Here is a 21,759-nt window from a genome sequence, read left to right on the forward strand (position 1 = left end):
AGACTGGTACCTGATTCACGCCTAAAAACTACAGAAGTTAGTGACCATAAAGAGAGAGGTGTTTTGAGGAGGACTTGCACTTCAATCTAATGGTTGAAAACATGTGACTTTTCCCATAGATCAAATGGATCAGGTTTAAAAGGACTTTGACCTGAAAGCAACCCAAGTGTTTATCAACAGATGAGTGAATGAACACATGTAATAGACACAATAATGGAATATTAATCAGCCTGAAAAAGGAAGAAAATTTGGACACATGCTTCAACATAGATGAATCTTGAAAAGTGAAATAAGCCAGTTGCATATGGACAACTAAGATTTTGCCATATGAGGCACCCTGAGCAGAGAAATACGTAGGTGAAAAGGAGAATGGTGGTTGCCAAGGGCTGCATACAAGGAAAAATGAGGAGTTACTGTTTAATGGGCACAGACTCACTTTGGGAAGATGAAAAAGTTCTGGTGATGGATGATGGTGATGGTTGCATAACAATGTGTATGTACTTAATTCCACTGAACTATATAATTAAAAATAGTAAATTTTATGCTATGTCTGTTTTACCACAGTTAAAAATAAGAAACAAAAATAGGCCTTGACCAAGAGGAATTCCTGGAAGAGTGAGATGATCCCCATGAGGAAGGGTGTGGATGGGCCCCTCGAAGCCAGGGGCTGAGATGGGATTATAACCAGTCATCAGGAGAGGCACACCCATATCAGGGACTGCCATCAGGAGGTTGCAAGTCCTAAGAGTCCTCTGAAGAATTTATAAAAGCAGCTCATGATAAAAAGAGAATGTTGGTGTCTGATACAGAGGGCCCTGAAACCAAATAAGGGCAGCATCTGTCAAGTAAGGCTTTGCCCTCTCATCCAACCTCCCTGCATGTGTCTTGGGAGAGGAAGTGAACTGAGGAACAGTTCACTACGCTCACTTTGTTCACTATGACCCCCTCCGTGTCCAACTCAATGGACTCAATGGACATGAGTTTGAGCAAACTCCGGGAGATGGTGAGGGCTGGGAAAGCCTGTCATGCTATAGTCCACGGGGTCACAAAGAGTCAGACACGACTTAGTGACTGAACAACAGATGACCCTCTCCTGGCCACAGGCTTCTTATCCTAAACAAGGGGAAAAGCTCAGGGGCCGTGTAACTCCCGAGTGTGTCAGAAGAGCCGTAGAATCTACCAGAGTTCACCCTGGAGTGGGGAAGACTGATTTAGCAGAGTAAGTTGAAAGGAAGAGGGGTGAGAAAGAATCAAATGGCATTCTGCTGGCATCTTAGGAGTCTAACGTTATCAATCACCCAGTTAGAGAGAAATCTCCTCTTGGAGCTTAGGAGATTTCTCATGGAGAAATTCATGGCTGCACACCTTCATTTATTCAATATACTTGTATTGAGTACCATTATATTTATATAAAACATCAAACGGAATAAAAGGTAGCTAAGACATGATCATATGCTTTGATGGACACATGTTCTAACAGAGGAAAACACAGACTTGCCATTAACTGCAATATAGGGCAAAGAGGAACACATAACCATGAGATCAGAAGCTTTATACAGAGAAGATTACATGTAAATCAAACTTTGAATGATGGGACAATTTTGAGGGGAGATGGTATAACTGGAAGAAAATAAAGTGGAGAGGATGTTAGAACAAAAATCAGAGGGCAGAGAAGCAGGTGGTTGATTTGTAGACTATGATGTAGCTGAGTTTTGTAATTAGCACAGAATACTCAGAAGAGAAATGAGGGCCAGAGGCAGAAAGACTGTTTGGTATGTGGTTTCCAGGGACCTCAAAGGTCAGAAGTTTGTACTTTGATAGGTAATTTGGGAATAATTTAAGGTTTGCGAGTGGGTGAATGATGCAATCTAAAATATGGTTGAGGGGCTCCCGGCGGCGCAGACGCGAGAGACGCCCGGCTCCCGGCGGCGCAGACGCGAGAGACGCCCGGCTCCCGGCGCAACCGACCACGTGCAGAATCGTGGCTGAGAGGAGCTGCCCCGCACCCAGGGTTAGGGCGGTGGCCGAGAGGAGCTGTACCACGTCCAGGAGGCGGTGGCTGCTTGGGCACCGGAGGGCCGAGAGGAGCTGATCCACATTCAAAGCAGGAGGCGCGGCCTTGAGGAGATACCCCTCGTCCGAGGTAAGGTACAGCGGCTGCGCCTTGCTGGAGCAGCTGGGAAGAGGTACTCCACGATCAAGTGGAATATAAGAATCCAGTGTTCTGGGGAGGAAGGAACAAGATGGCGGAGGGATAAGACGGCGAGACCACTTTCTTCCCCACAAATTCATCAAAAGAACATTTGAATGCGGATTAAAGTCCACAAAACAACTTCTGAATACTGGCAGAGGACATCAGGCTCCCAGAAAAGCAGCCATTGTCTTCTAAAGGAAAGAGAAGAAATCAAGCTCCACCCACCAGAACACTGACACATGCCTCCCTAACCAGGGAACCCGGACAAGTCACCCGTCCAACCCCACACACAGCGAAGAAACTACATAATAAAGAGAACTCCACAAACTGCAAGAAGAGGGAAAGGCCACCCCAAGCAAAGCAATATAAGCAAGATGAAGAGGCAGAGAAATACCCAGCAAGTAAAGGAACAAGATAATTGCCCACCAACACAAACAAAAGAAGAAGATATAGGGAATCTACCTGATAAAGAATTTCAAATTTTGATGGTGAAAATGATTCAAAATCTTGAAAGCAAAATGGAGTTACAGATAAATAACCTGGAGAAAAGGATTGAGAAGATGGAAGAAAGATTTAATAAGGACTTAGAAGAAATAAAAAAGAGTCAATATACAATGAATAATGCAATAGATGAGATCAGAAACACTCTGGAGGGAACAAACAATAGAATAACAGAGGCAGAAGACAGGATTAGTGAACTAGAAGATAAAATTGTAGAAATAAATGAAACAGAGAGGAAAAAAGAAAAACGAATTAAAAGAAATGAGGACAATATTAGAGACCTCTGGGACAATGTTAAACGCTCCAACATTCGAATCATAGGAGTCCCAGAAGAAGAAGACAAAAAAAAAGACCATGAGAGAATACTTGAGGAGATAATAGTTGAAAACTTCCCTAAAATAGGGAAAGAAATAATCACCCAAGTCCAAGAAACCCAGAGAGTCCCCAGCAGGATAAACCCAAGGCGAAATACTCCAAGACACATATTAATCAAATTAACAAAGATCAAACACAAAGAACAAATATTAAAAGCAGCAAGGGAAAAGCAGCAAATAACACATAAGGGGATTCCCATAAGGATAACAGCTTATCTTTCAACAGAAACTCTTCAGGCCAGAAGGGAGTGGCAAGACATACTTAAAGTGATGAAAGAAAATACCCTACAGCCCAGATTACTATACCCAGCAAGGATCTCATTCAAATATGAAGGAGAAATCAAAAGCTTTACAGACAAGCAAAAGCTGAGGGAATTCAGCATCACCAAACCAGCTCTCCAACAAATACTAAAGGATCTTCTCTAGACAGGATACACAGAAAGAGTGTATAAACTTGAACCCAAAGTAATAAAGAAAATGGCTACGGGATCGTACTTATCAATAATTACCTTAAACGTAAATGGGTTGAAATTTTCAAAAAGGCTAGGAAACAATTCTCATAGCCATCAATAGTTCAGTGTTGAGTTCATGAATAGTTTTTAAAGTTTGGGACAAACTGTAGTATTTGCTATTTGAAGTACTATTTGTAATTGGCATATTACGATGTAACATTGGTCTTCATTTCCAACTTAAAACGCCTAAAAATGCCTAACAGATTTTTAGATTTGTGAATTTTAGTTGAAATGTATTTTACGATGTTACTAAACCTGCAGAAATATTGAAATATTTCAGAGAACTTATTCACTGTACATTTAATTTATTTTATTTATAAAAGTTATGAACTGTAGAAAGTTTTACTTGTTGGGTCAAATGCTTGTTGCTTCAAATGCTTGTTGCATTTGAAGGGCTAGTTACAAGAAAATCAAATACCTTCAATGTATAAATGCTATTAAGTTTTTAAAGGACTCTGGAGTATAAGTCAGTTTGTTTAAAGAAATTTAGTCTATTCAACCTGAATCAGCTCTGTCAAACATTAATTAAAAGCCTCATTTAAAAAAAAAAAATAAATAAATAAATAATGGTGGTGGGAGGGAGGGTTGGGAAGCTGGCTGGAGGTGGAGGTGGTGAAGTTTATAAATCTAATTAAAAATGAAGTTGCATTTCCATTTTCCAAATCCACCCATCCACCAGCGTACTGTGTCACTAGACATTATGTACGATTTTACTTTGCGACAGAAACCATTACATTTAAAAATTCATTACAGCAAGGTGAGTTAGACACATGATGGATGCAGCTTTAATCCTGCCATATATTATTACAGTTAAAATGTAAATGATGAAAAATATTTTGTGCTTATCAGCATTTATGTGGAAATGTGTTTTACAGTGATATATGATGTTATATTTCTATTATTGTGATGAAAAAAAAAAGCAATACAAAAAGACGAAGTGTTTATTAAAACATGAAAAAAAAAAAAGAAATAAATGGTTTTGCAGCACTGAAGAGATTATAGAAAGTAAATAAGCTAGATCAGACCTGTTTTATGTAGTAATTTTATAGTTTATTTTAATTATTTCAGTTGTAAAATATTGTTATACTGTTAATTAGTTCTGATTGTTCATATTAAACTATTGTAATGCAAAAAAATAAATAAATAAATAAAATTAAAACAAGAAAAAAAAAAATAAAAAAAATAAAATATGGTTGAGGAAGAACAAATAGAAGGCTATTACGTTTGCTCAGTCAGGAGGCAATGAAGCCTTTAAGTAGGAAGACTGCTGCGGCAATTGGAAAGGAGGAAATGGAGGAAAGAGGCTTTGGCGAGGGAGAATCAATGGGGCTTGGCTCCTGATTGCATATGCCCTTTTCACACTTCCTGTTTGACCTTCATTCCTTTCCTCTTTTGATCATAAAGGTGTATGCTGCTGCTGGTGCTTAGTCTCTGCAGTCGTGTCTGACTCTGTGTGACCCTATGGACTGCAGTGCCCCACGGCTCCTCTGTCTGTGGGATTCTCTAGGCAGGAGTACTGGAGTGGGTTGCCTTGCCCTCTTTCAGGGGATCTTCCCGACCCAGGGCTCAAACCCTGGGTCTCCTGCATTGCAGGCAGATTCTTTTTCACTGAGCCACCAGGGAAGCCCTTATGTGCATCAGTTCAGTTCAGTAGAGTCGCTCAGTCGTGACCGACTCTCCGCGACCCCATGAATCACAGCACGCCAGGCCTCCCTGTCCATCACCAACTCCCGGAGTTCACTCAAACTCATGTCCATCGAGTCGGTGATGCCATCCAGCCATCTCATTCTCAGTCGTCCCCTTCTCCTCCTGCCCCCAATCCTTCCCAGCATCAGAATCTTTTTCAGTGTATAAAGTGTACCTAATATCCTGATTTATATTTCCTGGAAAATTTCTCAGGTAACTCTTCATTTGCGGTCTCTATGAAAGACACTCCAAAGGACAATTCTTGATGTTCAAAATGAAAAAGTAATATCCTATATCTACAGTTGTGTTGTATTTTCTCTGTATTACCTACAGACTTAGAGGTAAAGTTTTCCCACTCTTATCATAGGATCCTTACTGTCAGAAAATGTAAACACACATCAGTACATTTCTTGTGAAATTTCTGCTGCTCATGCAAAATGGAAATCAAGATCACAGAAGTAAAGTTATTAAACATGATAGTAAATTCCTCTTTTTGTTCTGTTATTCAGCTTGAAGAGCAACTCTGTTCTCTAAAAGGCTCAGAGTATTAAATTCATATATTTAGGAAGAAAATAATTTAACAATAGAGCTGTGTAACGAAATTATGAACAATTAAGAAAAGCAATCAGAAAAGTAATTAATTTATAATTTACCTGTTTATAAAGTTTATAAACAAAGTTTATAATTCACCTGTTAAGCAAAATCCAGATACTGCGTTAGTCACTTCATTTTTAAAGGCCAGAAGAGTAGAAAATATTTTGTATGTTTATAGTTCTATTTTTCACCATTTGTGAAGTAAGCTAAAATGAGCTGAAACTGTCAGCATGGCAAGTCTTTAGGGAGAGGCTTTGCCCTTGGACATGTGCAACTTTTGATGACTTACATGCTGTTTTTGACACGGGGAATTCTGTGAAGGAATCAGGAAATGAGTGACCTGTTTTCGGCTCACACTTCAAGCTGGAAATGATCTTTGTAATAAAAGAGGCAAAAAATTACAGCTCTTGCCCAGCCCCTCAGTCAGCAGTTTTACAGCAAATCTTGGACTGAGCAGATTCAGAACTCAGCGCTGACTAGGGCCAGTGAGTGCTCTGGGTAACAGACTAGCTAACTAACTAAAGGTTCTCTCTGAACACTGTCCCTGCATTATTTAACTGAGGAAGTGTGAGGGCGTGCAAGCCAGGGGCCTGGAACCAATGCAGTGCTATCCTTGTACCATCTCCCCTAGGACCTGGGCCAACCCACTCCCCTTATCTATGTGGCCAAGCAAAGCTTCCCCACTCAAATCAGACCGTTCTTCTGGTGTTGTCTCACATTTGCTTATTTTCTCCAGCTTTTGTCCTACTCGATTTAACTGTTTAACTGTCAAAGCAACTTTCTTAGCATATCCATTTAACAAACGAAAGAGACTAATACTGAGAGGGTAAGTAGCTTGTCCAAGATCAACAGCTACTAAACCAAGATTCAATCCTAACCAGACTAACCAGACTAATGCTAAAGACAAGGCTTGAAATCTTCTCCCTGCACTGCCTTTCACTGGGGTAAAGCCCAAAGCCTCCTTCTGCAGGGGAAAATGGATGGGAGTGGGGGCCCTGCCTTAAAAGTGTACTTCTAGTGAGCTCTGAACATTTCTGGGAGCACCTGTGAGGATTAGCCTTCCCCGAAAACTTATCTGGAGAAGGTTTACTTCCTGGGGATGTACTGAAAGGGTATTTTTATTTAAAGTGCCCGGGGAAAGACTTTTTAAAAGAAAGAAGAAAACATTGCGCCTTCTCTCCAGCCTTAAGGGCAGCAAGAAGAAGTGTGTTCACAGGACCTCTCCAGGCCAGGAGCTCTGGCGCCTCCCTCCAGGGAGGGGACGGTTTCGGGGTGGGGTGGGGATACTGTCCCGGGGGGCTGGGGCCTAGATTGTTTCCTTCCACTCTCATTACCGACTGAAAAAAAAAAAGACACGGCAGTAAGATTAGGGGAAGGAGAAAGCCACACTTAGACACAGATCGTGGGACAAGAATAAACACTGGAGAGAATAAGCAAATGTGAGACAACACGAGAGGAACCTGTCCGGATCCGAGTGGGGGAGCTTTGCTTGGCCACGATGGGATAAGGGGAGTGGGTGAGCCCAGGTCTGTCCTGGGGGAGATGACACAAGCAGAGCACTGCTGTTCTGCCCGCAGAGGGTTCTGGCTCCCGGCTCATGCAGCCTCTCACTGCTCTCCTGTTTTCCCTCTCCCCCTTTCCTCTTCCCTGTTACTGATATTATTGTTGCTGTTGCTATTTTACCCTTAAAAAGGCTTGCTAAGTTTTCCTGCAAAGTACCTTACAGCCCTCACTGAACAACACTGATGTAAGTACACAGACATAGATACATCATTCTACTAAATATTTATGCAAATATTACACTATTCATATTCATGTCTAATATTTAAATTACAGATCCATTCAGAAGCTAATGTATATTATAGCATATATAGATCTCATTCCACAGTTCGCGTTTAGTTGCTCTCAAAGTATCATGCTGTCTTCATAAAGTTCTGAGATAAGAAATCCTTCCAGATATTCTTGCATATGGATTCCTGGGCTAGGGAGGGCGGTGGAGACCTGTTGACTATTACAGAGTTTAGTGACTGGTAGGGGTTGAGTGGAGGTAAAGGGACAAAACCAAGATGGCAACACCAGAATCCTGACCGGGAATGCTACTTTTGACATCGGCACAAATAAAGCACAAGGAACATACAAGTCCACACAAACAAATCAGCCTCTAAAAGGTGAGAATGTGACAAGGCTCGTAGTTGGGCTGAACATTTGGGAGTGTCAGGAGTGATTTTTGTGTCTAAGGACAAGAGGTATCTGAGTCACACAAACAAGAGGGTGCTGACTATGGACTCAAATGCTCAATTACTGGGTAAGGAGACTACGATATTAGCACTTTCCAGGTAATGGGAATCGTGGGGTTCCCTAGGTCAGGTAGGTAGATAATTAAGAAGTGGTACCAGTGAAAACAAAGCAAGTCAGATAGATCTTTTTCCTCCAGGACCTTTGTCACCCCAGAATGTGTGGTTTCCTGTCAGTCTGGATGTTCCTGTTCTTTGTCTGCCCACAGATTTCCATTGTTCACAAGATGTATGGTTTATGGCATTTGGCCCGTGCACCTCTTTCTCTGCTCATATCTAGCTATTTGCCTATTCTAACAATATTATATCACTTTTATGTGGAAAAAAAATGATACAAATGAACTTATTTACAAAATAGAAACAGACTCACAGATATAGAAAACAAATTTAGGATTACCAAAGGGGAAAGGGTGGGGGAGGAATAGAGACACACTACTATATATATAAAATAGATAAAGAACAAGGCCCTACTGTATGGCACAAGAAACTATATTCAATAATTCACGATAACCTATAATGGAAACGAATCTGAAAAAGATTATCTAAGTAACTGAATCATTTTGCTGTATACCAGAAACGAACACAACATTATAAATCGACTACATTTCAATTTTTAAAAAGCAGTGGAACCAGTGAGAATGCTGACTTTCACTGGTAAATGGCCATTCATGCTTCAACCCAGTTATCTTAGCTCTCTTCAGTAGCCGCTAGGAGGTAGGCAAGGAGTGAGAAAATGAGTCTACATGAGATGTTGTGTGTGTGTGTGTGTAAGAGAGAGAGAGAGAATTCCATCATGGCAATATGAAGTAGGGTTTAAGTGGGGCTAGTTTACAGTGTGTTCTCCTTTATACAGTTTCAGAAATTCTGAAACAATGGATGAAGTAACTCTCTAGAGATCCGAATTCAATGAGAGTGAAGGAGGCATGACTCAACATTTGCTGTTCCAAATTCCTGTCTTTTGCTCTTCCTTCCAATTCATGATCATTTCTCAGTGATAAAAATACAATTATAAGTAATAAAGTGACTGTTGTTATTGCCATAATTTATTGACCACATCCTAAAATCTTCACATGTATCATCTCATTTAATTCTCACCATTGAGGCAGGTGACAGCCAGCATTTAAAAACAGTTCTGCACACAGACCTTAATGTTCTACTAGTGATTCTTGTCACAGAAGGCAATGGCACCCCACTCCAGTACTCTTGCCTGGAAAATCCCACGGACAGAGGAGCCTGGTAGGCTGCAGTCCACGGGGTCGCGAAGAGTCGGACACGACTGAGCGACTTCACTTTCACTTTTCACTTTCATGCATTGGAGAAGGAAATGACAACCCACTCCAGTGTTCTTGCCTGGAAAATCCCAGGGACAGCGGAGTCTGGTGGGCTGCCATCTATGGGGTCGCACAGAGTCGGACACGACTTAAGTGACTTAGCAGCAGCAGCGGTGATTCTTATTCGCTGGCTGCATGTTTAAAGTTCACCTGTATATAAACTCAACCTGTAGATATTGTGTTTATTTCTTACTGGAGAGATGTTACATATAAACAAAGCAGGACTATCTCAGAGGGAGAGCAAAAAATCCCTTCCTTCCATTCTTTCCTTCCTCCTTCTTTTTCCCCTTCATCTATTCATCCAAAACCATTCAATAAATACCAAAGTACCCTGCTGCTGCTGCTGCTGCTAAGTCACTTCAGTTGTGTCCGACTCTGTGTGACCCCATAAACGGAAGCCCACTAGGATCCCCTGTCCCTGGGATTCTCCAGGCAAGAACACTGGAGTGGGTTGCCATTTCCTTCTCCAATGTGTGAAAGTGAAAAACTCTGGAAATATGGTTGCAAAAAATAAAAAAGACACAGATCTTTGTTGCTTCCAGACATCATGGTCTGGTTAGGAAGGGGAAAGTATATAGATGGTTATGCTGAGCTTAGTGTTCAACTCTGCGACCCCATGGACTGTAGCCTGCCAGGCTCCTCTGTCCATGGGGATTCTCTAGGCAAGAATACTGGAGTGGGTAGCCTATCGCTTCTGCAGAGGATTTTCCCGACCCAGGTATTGACCTGGGGGTCTCCTGCTTTACCAGCTGAGATACTAGGGAAGCCCCACATAGATGGTTGGCTGTTATTTTTCAGTCTTCTAAACCTTAAACCAGAATTCTGCAGGTATCACTGACCCCTATTTATCCTCTTCCTTGGTTTTCTCTTCTTAACAATGTCTCACTTGATACACAGAATATTTTGAAGATTGTACATGTCTTATACTGTACAGTATAATGTTATTTAGACATTGACATTTTATCTGCTCTACTTATTTCATGTGGGTTAGTCGCTCAGTCATGTCTGACTCTTGCCACCCCAGGACTGTAGCCCACCAGTCTCCTCTGTCCATGGAATTCTCCAGGAAAGAATTTTGGAGTGGGTTGCCATTTCCTTCTCCAGGGGATCTGCCCAACCTAGATATCGAATCTGGGTCTCCTACATTGCGAGCATATTCTTTACTATAGGAGCCACCAGGGAAGCCAAACTTATCTCATAGATATAAGTAGAATCTTTGCTAACAGCTATAGAGAATAGAAGTTGGAAAAAACAGGTATTGGGTCTAAACAAGCTGGGATTCAGGGGAGACTAGAGCTATACTTTTAGAACTTAGTGGGTCTGAGGGGAGATGGAGTACAGGCCTGGGAAACAGGGCCAAGTTCTCAGTGGGATGCTCTTGTCTGTGGCGGGGAAGGGTGGGGGGCTTGCATGTGACAAGGTCAGCTTCCTGCAGCTGCATCACATATTATCACAGTGGAGTTTTTTTCTTACAGTAATAAAAGTTGTGAATTTCCAGATTATCTATACATATTCAAAATACATCCATCAGTTCAGTCCAGTTCAGTTCAGTCGCTCAGTCATTCCGACTCTTTGCAACCCCATGAATCACAGCACGCCAGGCCTCCCTGGCCATCACCAACTCCCGGAGTTCACTCAAACTCATGTCCATTGAGTCGGTGATGCCATCCAGCCATCTCATTCCCTGTCGTCCCCGTCTCCTCCCACCCCCAATCCCTCCCAGCATCAGACTCTTTTCCAGTGAGTCAACTCGTCACATGAGGTGGCCAAAGTATTGGAGTTTCAGCCTTAGCATCAGTCCTTCTAATGAACACCCAGGATTGATCTCCTTTAGAATGGACTGGTTGGACCTCCTTGAAGTCCAAGGGACTCTCAAGAGTCTTCTCCAGCACCACAGTTCAAAAGCATCAATTCTTCGGCGATCAGCTTTCTTCACAGTCCAACTCTCACATCCATACATGACCACGGGAGAAACCATAGCCTTGACTAGACGGACCTTGGTTGGCAAAGTAATGTCTCTGCTTTTTAATATGCTATCTAGGCTGGTCATAACTTTCCTTCCAAGTGGAGAAATAACTCCAGAAAGAATGAAGGGATGGAGCCAAAGCAAAAACAATACCCAGTTGTGGATGTGACTGGTGATAGAAGCAAGGTCTGATGCTTTAAAGAGCAATATTGCATAGGAACCTGGAATGTTAGGTCCATGAATCAAGGCAAATTGGAAGTGGTCAAACAGGAGATGGCAAGAGTGAACATCGACATTCTAGGAATCAGTGAACTAAAATGGACTGGAATGGGTGCATTTAACTCGGATGACCATTATATCCACTACTGTGGGCAGGAATCCCTTAGAAGAAATGGAGTAGCCATCATGGTCAACAAAAGAGTCTGAAATGCAGTACTTGGATGCAATCTTATAAATGACAGAATGATTTCTGTTTGTTTCCAAGGCAAACCATTCAATATTACTGTAATGCAAGCCTATGCCCCAACCAGTAACACTGAAGAAGCCGAAGTTGAACGTTCTATGAAGATCTACAAGACCTTTTAGAACTAACACCCCCCAAAAATACATCCATAATATATTTTAAATCCTGACAAATTAATTTTGGATCGTCCCTTTTAATAAACCTAAAATTTTAAATCTGTATTTATAATAATCGTACACAGGTGGTACAATGGTAAAGAACAGGTAAAAAGTAGGAAATGGCATTGAACTCCAGTATTCTTACCTGGAATATTCCATGGACAGAGGAGCCTGGTGAGTTACAGTCTATGGGGACGCTAAGAGTCAGACACAACTGAGCACTCATGCATTATACAACATATATGGCTGGGTTGCAAGGGATCTGTGATTTTCCCTGAAATTATATGTAAAACTATGTGCACATGTGTATTTTTCTAGAGAGGGTCTGTAGTTTCATCAGATTCAAATCTATGACACTAAAATTTGACCTCATAAATAAATAATTAAAAATTGATAATAAGACTTAGGAGGAGGAGGCTTGGAACATTCTGCCCTAACCTCTCCCATTATCTCAGTATAATAGACTCCCTGCCCTTTCTTGGGGAGGAGGGAGTTCCTCTCCTGAGCCAGAGGAAGGGGTGGGTAGGCACCCTCCTTTCTGTTTTTATCTAATAAAATACTAACCTGCCCTGAGCTTCTGTTATTGGGGGAGGGGTCCCCTAGGGGTCCCCTGGGCCAGGTGGTGATACCTCTCCCTCAACGTGTTCCTCATTTCCTTCCCACCACCACCACAAGGACCCCCAAGGCTGCCTCCTCCTCTCTGATCAGAGGCAACACCAGACGGGGTTAGCAGGCACGGCAAATTCAATTTGTTAAATGAAATTGTATTTTATGCCCCCCAAAAAATTGAAAAGCTAAACTCCATAAGAAGAACTTTTTCCCCTCAAAGATTAGAGTTTTTAGCATAAGTTCTGACATAAATATATTGCACTTACATCAAGAGCCACAGATTGCTTGGCCCATGACTTCTTCACTTGATCATACATAATTGTATTGTTGATGCCAAGGCCGCAAAAGATGACAAAAGCCTAGGAAAGAGAGAGTTCATTAATTAAAAATTGCAATAATTCATTGGCATAATCTAATATAAAAGCAGACAGGCATCAGGAATGGGCCTGAAAATATAATTTTATTGTACACAGAGGTAGGCCTTAGGGAAATATGTACATTAAAATTCTTAATTACTATTGTCATGTAAAGTCATGCTCAAAATTCTACAAGCCAGGCTTTAGCAATATGTGAACCGTGAACTCCCAGATGTTCAAGCAGGTTTTAGAAAAGGCAGAGGAACCAGAGATCAAATTGCCAACATCCGCTGGATCATGAAGAAAGCAAGAGAGTTCCAGAAAAACTTCTATTTCTGCTTCATTGACTATGCCAAAGCCTTTGACTGTGTGGATCATAATAAATGTGGAACATCCTGAAAGAGATGGGAATACCAGACCACCTGACCTGCCTCTTGAGAAACCTGTATGCAGGTCAGGAAGCAACAGTTAGAACTGGACATGGAACAACAGACTGGTTCCAAATAGGAAAAGGAGTACATCAAGGCTGTATATTGTCACCTTGCTTATTTAACTTATATGCAGAGTACATCATGAGGAATGCTGGGCTGGAAGAAGCACAAACTGGAATCAAGATTAATGGGAGAAATATCAGTAACCTCAGAAATGCAGGTGACACCACCCTTATGGCAGAAAGTGAAGAGGAACTCAAAAGCCTCTTGATGAAAGTGAAAGAGGAGAGTGAAAAGGTTGGCTTGAAGCTCAACATTCAGAAAACAAAGATCATGGCATCTGGTCCCATCACTTCATGGGAAATAGATGGGAAAACAGTGGAAATAGTGTCAGACTTTATTTTTTTGGGCTCCAAAATCATTGCGGATGCTGACTGCAGCCATGAAATTAAAAGATGCTTACTCCTTGGAAGGAAAGTTATGACCAACCTAGATAGTATATTAAAAAGCAGAGACATTACTTTGCCAACCAAGGTCCATCTAGTCAAGGCTATGGTTTTTCCCGTGGTCATGTATGGATGTGAGAGTTGGACTGTGAAGAAAGCTGATTGCCGAAGAATTGATGCTTTTGAACTGTGGTGCTGGAGAAGACTCTTGAGAGTCCACTGGACTGCAAGGAGATCCAACCAGTCCATTCTAGAGGAGATCAATCCTGGGTGTTCATTGGAAGGACTGATGCTAAGGCTGAAACTCCAATACTTTGGCCACCTCATGCGATGAGTTGACTCACTGGAAAAGACTCTGATGCTGGGAGGGATTGAGGGTGGGAGGAGAAGGGGACGACAGAGAATGAGATGGCTGGATGGCATCACCGACTCTGTGGACATGAGTTTGAGTGTACTCCGGGAGTTGGTGATGGACAGGGAGGCCTGGCGTGCTGTGAATCATGGGGTTCCAGAGAGTCGGACATGACTGAGCGACTGAACTGAACTGAACTGGATTGTCATGTAACAGCTTCATCGCTCACACTGCATAAGAGAAAAATTATTAATTTAATGTTATTGTGAAGAAATAACTTTATACATTTAGAAACATATAGTCCATTTAAATGTTGTTTTACTTTATTTAGGTTGTGAACTGATTTTAGTCATTTCATTCCATTTAACCAAAAGCAGCCTCTTTCAAAAGCTAGGGTAAAAAAGTTTGGTAAAGCAACCAAGTGATTTGAACCAGTTAGTAAAGAAGCTCCGACGTACTCTCAGCTAGGGACACACAATCATGGGGTTTTCATGTTGGCTACTGGTGCAAAGTCTACCAGGAAGCCTGTTCAAGGCTAACCTCTCCAGCTGAGGGCAGACAGGAGTAAATGAATGGAAGCCTGGAAACAGAAGAGAGGGGATGGCAGTGCACTAGGCAGAGCTGGTTAGAGGTCTCAAGGCTGAACACACACGAACAAGAAAAAGATAAAAGACAATTTACACTTCAGAGAGAAGAAGAAGGCAATTCAGTTCCCAAAAAACCAATCAATTAGGATAAAAAAAACACCTGATTCATGAAAAAGAGAATCAAATCTTACCTAAACACTGATACATTCTTTAAATCTTCCTTTAAATTTCATCACGCTGTCAAAGTATAATGAATAAAAATTGTCAATTAATAATTATTTTTCCTTCCTCATGTGGCCAAGCTGTAACCAGGAGACTACTACTGACTCAGCTATAACCCCTGGTTCAGACATTTATTTTCTTACCTCGAAAAGTCGTTGATCGGCATCATCGAAAGGTTTCCCATCGAGTCTATTTAACACTTGAGCCACTCCTGTGAGAAGAGGTTGGGAGATGTGGTCATTTTTGACACTGGACATCATTTTCCTACAGTACAGTAAGATGACTCTAGCCTCCTTTAAGTGCAGACACTCAGCTTAATCCCAGGTTGCTCTAACACCTGCTGCCTGTGTGAGAGCAGATGTGAGGTGTACAGGGATGCAGTCCATTTTCCAGTTCTGATATCCAGACCAGGACTCAGTGAAGCCTGGAGTTCTACCAGGTATTAACCAGATTCCCAAAAAATGGTTTTCAAGATGACTGTGTACAATAATTGATAAATCATGGTGTACACATATATACACAAGTCACATACATATATATATACACACATATATGTGTGTGTGTGCTCAGTTGTGTCCAACTTTTGTGACCCCATGGACTGTAGCCTGCCAGACGCCTTTGTCTGTGGAATTTTCCAGGCAAGAATACTTGAGTGAGTTGCCATTTCCTTCTCCAGGGGAGCTTCCTGACCCAGGGATCAAACCTACATCTCTTGAACCTCCTGCACTGGCAGGAAGATTCTTTACCACTGTACCTCCTGGGAAGCTAATTATATAAATATACAAGTTTAAAAAGTATATAATTAAAATGTTTTCAGTTCTCTGAAGCATAGTGCTTGAATGAAGCAGCATGGCACAGTGATTAAGAGCATAGGCTCTGGAGTTAAACAGCCTTGGTTTGAACTTCAACTCCATTGTTAGTAGTGTTACTGTGTTAGCACATTACCTAACTTAACACTGAATTTCTTCATTGGTAAAATGAGGATTAAAATGTTAACTATCTTAGTGGGTTATAAAGATTCAACAAGATAACATTTGAATAATGTTTGTAAAGCATATTGCTCCACATGGAGAGAACATTCAAGAAATGTTAAGAATTATGATACAGTTAACCTTCAAAGGAAGGCTAGTTTTGTTGCCTGCTACCAATGGGGCTAAACTAGTTTTATGGAATTTAACTTATGTGGGTCTTCTTTCCAAAGTTCACGTCCAGCATTATACTAGATGTTTCAGGCATGACCCAGAATCATGGCACTATCAAAGCACACAAGTTTAACTAGAAAAAAATCAATAATCTTGAAAACATTCCCTTGTGTCCCTATTTAGTATATGTATATATACACACATATATATATACATATATAACTAAATGCTTTTATTTTTAAAAAACACCTCACTTCCCATCAGGGAGCTGTGTCATCATATGGTAGAAGACATATATAATAAAATACAAACCTTTTAATGTGTAACAGGCAAACTACAGTCTTTGTTGTGAAAGAAAACAGATGTTTACACTTAGGAATGAAATGTAAGACTGTTTGTGAGATTGCCATTGGACATCTACAGATAATGCAGACTGTTTCTCGTGGACTTTCTTTTCTCATTAAACTTAAATATATTTGGGGACTTCCCAAGGTGGTCCAGTGGTTAGGATTCCATTCTTCCACTGCAGAGGGAAGGGGTTCCCTCATATGGGAACTAAGATCCAGCATGCTACAGTACAGCCAAAACAAACAAGCAAACCTTAAATATATTTAAAACTTGACACATGATGTAATTTAATGCTTTGTACTAGAGATTCAAATTCTCAAATCTTAGAATATTCTTTATGTTCAAAAATACTAATATTTTCTGCAAATTAAGAAAACTGATGAAAAAATTCTCTTAGAATTCAAGCGTTAATATTTATAGAAAACTAAATCCTTTGGTAAGTCCAATATCTTAGAGTTTAAGAAGCAGCCTTAGGGTGAAGGGAAGAGACAAATTTATATTAGTTCCCAAATGTATTAGTTACTTTATGTCTATTAGAAGAAAGACGCATTTTCATTATGCTTAAACAATTACTGTCTCCCCCCTTCTTGACTTTAACTAATGACCCCTTCTTGCTTAACTTTAGGTTTGAGATTTTCCAGAATGAATTTTTGAGGGAAAGAAAAGGAGCAGGGAGGGAGAGAAAAATTGGAAACTGTTGTGACCCACAGTTTCCGCATTCAGGGGAAAGTGTAACCTGTGGAACCATCGCGGCAGAAAGACACATTCCAGTCTATGCCTTTGCATTTATCCCATGTGTGAAAGCATAGATGTAAACATACAGATGCACTAGGATTAAGAAGCCTGAGTTTTATTTGGGACCCTGCTAATAAGGCACTTATGAGCTTATTCAAATCTTTTCTCTCTCTTTGGGCCTCAATTTCCACAGAGTAAGATAAAAGAGTTCAGTTAGCTGCTTTCTGAAATTCCCACCAACTTCAAAATGATTGGTTCTTATTTAAAGGAATAAATATTTGTGCATTGTCCTGCTTAATGTTGATTCATCAGGAATCTTCACTTGTGAGATTACACAAAAGTATGAAACATAAGTTGATGAGTCCTGGACATGAAAAAGGGTACCTTTGAAAAACAGATAGATATACTTTAAATTGCATTTTTGTTTTAATAAAAGAAGTTTTATAATTTAGGTAATGCCTTACCAATTATTTGGTGGTTGCTATTCCAAATAGGTACACAGAGAACCGATCTTATGTGAAAACCAGATATCTGGTCAGCCTAGGACATAAGAAAGTAATTAATTAAATATTTAAAAAAAATTTAAAAATTAAATTAAATATTATCTACCCATTTCTGACATGGCTTACCACTCTTCATAACAGGTGTTGAAAAGTAACTTTTAAAAAGACATAATTTTAATGCATATCCTTGCCTGTGTCTTTTCAGTTAAAATATCACAATGTACATCCCAAAGAAATCAAGCCATAGCATTATTTATACTAATGATATACTAGAAATAACCTGAACATTACACTGGAGGAAGTTGGTTAAGTAAATCACAGCACAGTAGAATATTATCCATCTAATTAAGATCATGCTGTAGAAGAATATTTATAAACAGGGAAATGTTTAATATATTAAGTGCTACTAGTCTTAATGCCTGTGGGTGTACAAATACATATTATGCACACTGGAAAATCCTGGAAAAATTATAAGCATAATAGTTGCCCTTGAATTGTTTGTCCATGGAAGTGCTTGTTTCTTTGCTTTTAAAATAGACTTTATTTAAAATAAATATATAGGTTCATAACTAGTGAGATCAAATACAGAGTTCCCACATACCTTCCACTCCCATACATACACCCCTCACTATCAATATCCCTCACCAGAGTGGTACATTTGTTGCAACTGATGAACCCACACTGATTCATCATTATTACTCAAATTCCATAGTTTACATTAGAGTTCATGATTGGTACTGTACATTCTATGGCTTTTAACAACTTTATAATGCCACATATCTACCATTATAGTATCATACAGTGTAGCTTCACTGCCCTAAAAGTCCTCTGTCTGCCACCTACTCACCTACCCATCCCTCTGGCAATCACTGATCCTTTTTTCTTCCAGCTCTATTGAGGTATAATTTACAAAACTGTAACTTATTTAAAGTGTGCAACATGATGATTTGATAGATGTATATGCCGTGAAAGAACTCTGCCTATGGGAGTTTTATTAACTACTGTTTCTATATTCTAAATTTTAGATAATGAATTACCTGTATACAAGAGAAAAGGTTATTTTCTAAATAGAGCTAAAGGGGAACAATGGTGTCCAATGGTGCAGAACAGTCAAATAGGAAAAGTGCTGAAAATGGGCTACTGGCTTTAGTGACACAAAAGGATGGCTGAAGGCAAAGACAGTCAAGGGAAGAAGGAATGGGATCAGGAACAGAAGTTAAGTGGTTAGTTCTGGAGGAGAGGAGGCCACAATGAGTGAGCAGAGCTAGAGTCCCGCATGGGCTAAGCCCAGGAGGAGGGGAGAGGAGACTGAGAACGTGAGAATGTTTCTAAGTCGTTTCCACTGTGGCTGAAGGAGAGAAGTGGGGCAGCACCAACTGGCTGAGAACAGGGAAGAGAGGGTGGTGACAGTTTTCTTGCTGATGAGCCCAACAAGACGGGAGAGGGGAAGAAAAGAGGATGACAGTGTGATGAGACTGAATTTTCTGATGTTAAGATCATTACAGCAATTCTCTGGTTGTCTGTTTGTGGCTATGGCCGTTGTTTCTGGAAAGTTAAGCTAATTTAGGTTAGTTTATATGACTACAGCTCCGGGAGTTGGTGATGGACAGGGAACCCTGGCGTGCCGCAGTCCATGGGGTTGCAAAGAGTCGGACACGACTAAGCGACTGAACTGAACTGAACTGTTATGACTACATAAGATAGCAAGGCCTGGGAGTGCCTGGGGATCCCTCTGTAGGGATTGAAAGAGAAGGAGATGGGAGATGAAGCCCACCGTAGAAGCACAAGACCTTGAAAAATGAATGCCAGACAGGGTAAAGAGGAATAAGAAAGTGTGGAGGAATCACCTCTGTGTATCAGGCAACCCAAGTCTGCAGATGGCATCAGTCAATGAGCTCAAAAATATCTGTTGGCCTCTCAATCCTGACCAAGTCCCCAAAACTCTTTATGCCTCAATTTTGTTATCAATGTTTATCTCTTACACGCCAAACTATTAACACTGGTTATCTCCAGATGTTGGCATTAGAGCACCTTCTCATCATTTCTTCTTTCTGCTTTTTCTTATTTTCCAGGTCATTTTATAAGAATATGTGTGTGAAAGGGCTTCAAACTGTGTAAGATGTTTTGTCATCAAAATAATATTACTAGTAAAAGAGAACACCTTTCCAGAAATAATTGCTCCATTGTTCCACAGGTTCCCTGCTCCATCATTCTTAGATTAAAATTTACACCATTAGAATCTTAAATGTTAGGCCATGTGAGACTAACTAGCCTTTCCAGGAGGCACAGAGTCGGACACAACTGAAGTGACTTAGCAGCAGCAGCATTAAAATAAATGTATTATCTAGGGGTGCCTAGTTCTTTCCAATTAAAGATGCATATACTAAAAATTTTGCTTAGTCTCTATCCTCACTGGGTCTTTCCAGTTAATGGATATAATTTAAGACTGTTTACCTCATGGAGCCATCAAAATATACTGTCGTATTTTCTAGACTCTCAAAGGCACTCAAAGGCAATGTTAAAAGAATTGGTGATAACATAATATTATTCATTACTGTGCAATCTGTTTTCTTTCCCTAGAACGATATGTGCAACTTTAATAGTAATCTAAGGTAATATTTTACCCCTCAAATGCCAATCTACCAGTGGGAAATTCTGGCTCTAGGAAAAGTGAGGGAGATGTTCTGAGTCAGTCCCCTGACTTCCCTGAAACAAAGGGACATTTCTTTATGCCAATCTCATCTGCATGTAGGCTTCTAGAACACTGCCAACAAATGATTCCTTAAATTCCTGAAAAAAGCACTCCTCAAAAATGACCAACCTTTGGGATTAAAGCAGAGGCATCATATCCACCACTGATGCACTGAAATCTGACTTAGAACTATGGGACCCCATACTTACAGTTTCCCCATTGGACACCTTATTCAAGTCTCAGTAACCCTGCTGACTCTGCTTGCCCTCCTGGTCATCTGTAAATCCAGTATCCATTGTCCAGTCTTCCCTACCAAACCCTATTCTCTGGAAAGGCTCTCGAACTGGTTTACGCTAAGTATCAGCAACTGAGAGATTACCGGGAGCAAATACACCTTGGCAGATTCACAGAGCCCTGTCTCTTAATGGTTCCATTTCTGCACATTTCCTTTTGTAATGGAAGCATAACTGATAGGCCAGAAGGCATTGTAAAGTATGAAAAAGGAGCTGTCCTGCCGGGCTAGCACTCAGCATCCCAGACTGCAGCAGGGCTTTGCTGTGGAGATCTGGCAGGTGAAAGGAGCTTTAATGCTCTAAGTCTAAGGATCTCAGAGCATGAAGCCCCATTATCCTTAAGTGCTACATGGCAAGGGGAAGAGCTATTGACTTCTCTATAACAGGCTTTAATAAAAAAAAAAGAAAGAAAGAAAGAAAGAACTTTACAGGGAAGAACTGCATGAGACTGAAGAATGCCAGACTTAACGTCCTGACACCTCAGATTTAACTGTGTAACTCTGGAGATGAGTTCCCCATGGCAGAGGAGAGTTGGGTGCTGACGGATTTTCCACCACTCCTGAATCTGTAACACACAGACCACCAAACCATCCGTGCATAAGACTTGCCCTACTTCTTAGTTACTTTCTGCCATTCCCCTTGCTGAACGCTTTTTTTTTGTTTAAATGTTGGGTCCAATTGTTCATTTTTGTTGCAGGCAGAAAACAAACTCTTCATGAAATGGCTCGGAAAACTCTTTACCCATAACTATACAAATGGAGGGAAATATTAAATTAAGCAACAGAATAGTACACCTTATATTGACTAAATAATAGCTGGCTGTGCATTAGCGTACTTGTTTTAAGGTGTTCTTTTGATCTAGTATAAAAAAAAAGGGCAGAAAGCTGCACAGATGATGTGCTACAGTGCAACGAATTACTGCGAGTTGAGTTCACAAGCACAATGCCTTCTAAAGGCAAGGCCAGAATAA

The 21,759-nt window shown here is 40.6% G+C and overlaps 1 protein-coding gene across 1 annotated transcript in view; it reads right to left on the reverse strand.

Annotated features, from left to right (window-relative positions):
- The window catches only part of PDE11A (phosphodiesterase 11A), a 425,341-nt gene that overhangs the window by 184,507 nt on the left and 219,075 nt on the right, over positions 1-21,759 (reverse strand). The window contains exons 7-9 of the mRNA XM_055398553.2: positions 17,766-17,841; positions 15,220-15,287; positions 12,949-13,041 (exon numbers count right to left, since the gene is read on the reverse strand). Of these exons, the coding sequence (XP_055254528.1) occupies positions 12,949-13,041; positions 15,220-15,287; positions 17,766-17,841 (237 nt within the window). The remainder of the gene's footprint in view (positions 1-12,948; positions 13,042-15,219; positions 15,288-17,765; positions 17,842-21,759) is intronic.

This window comes from Moschus berezovskii, chromosome 2, assembly GCF_049115385.1.
Source record: "Moschus berezovskii isolate FMDL1 chromosome 2, NW_MosBer_1.0, whole genome shotgun sequence".
In the NCBI taxonomy this organism is placed as follows: domain Eukaryota; kingdom Metazoa; phylum Chordata; class Mammalia; order Artiodactyla; family Moschidae; genus Moschus; species Moschus berezovskii.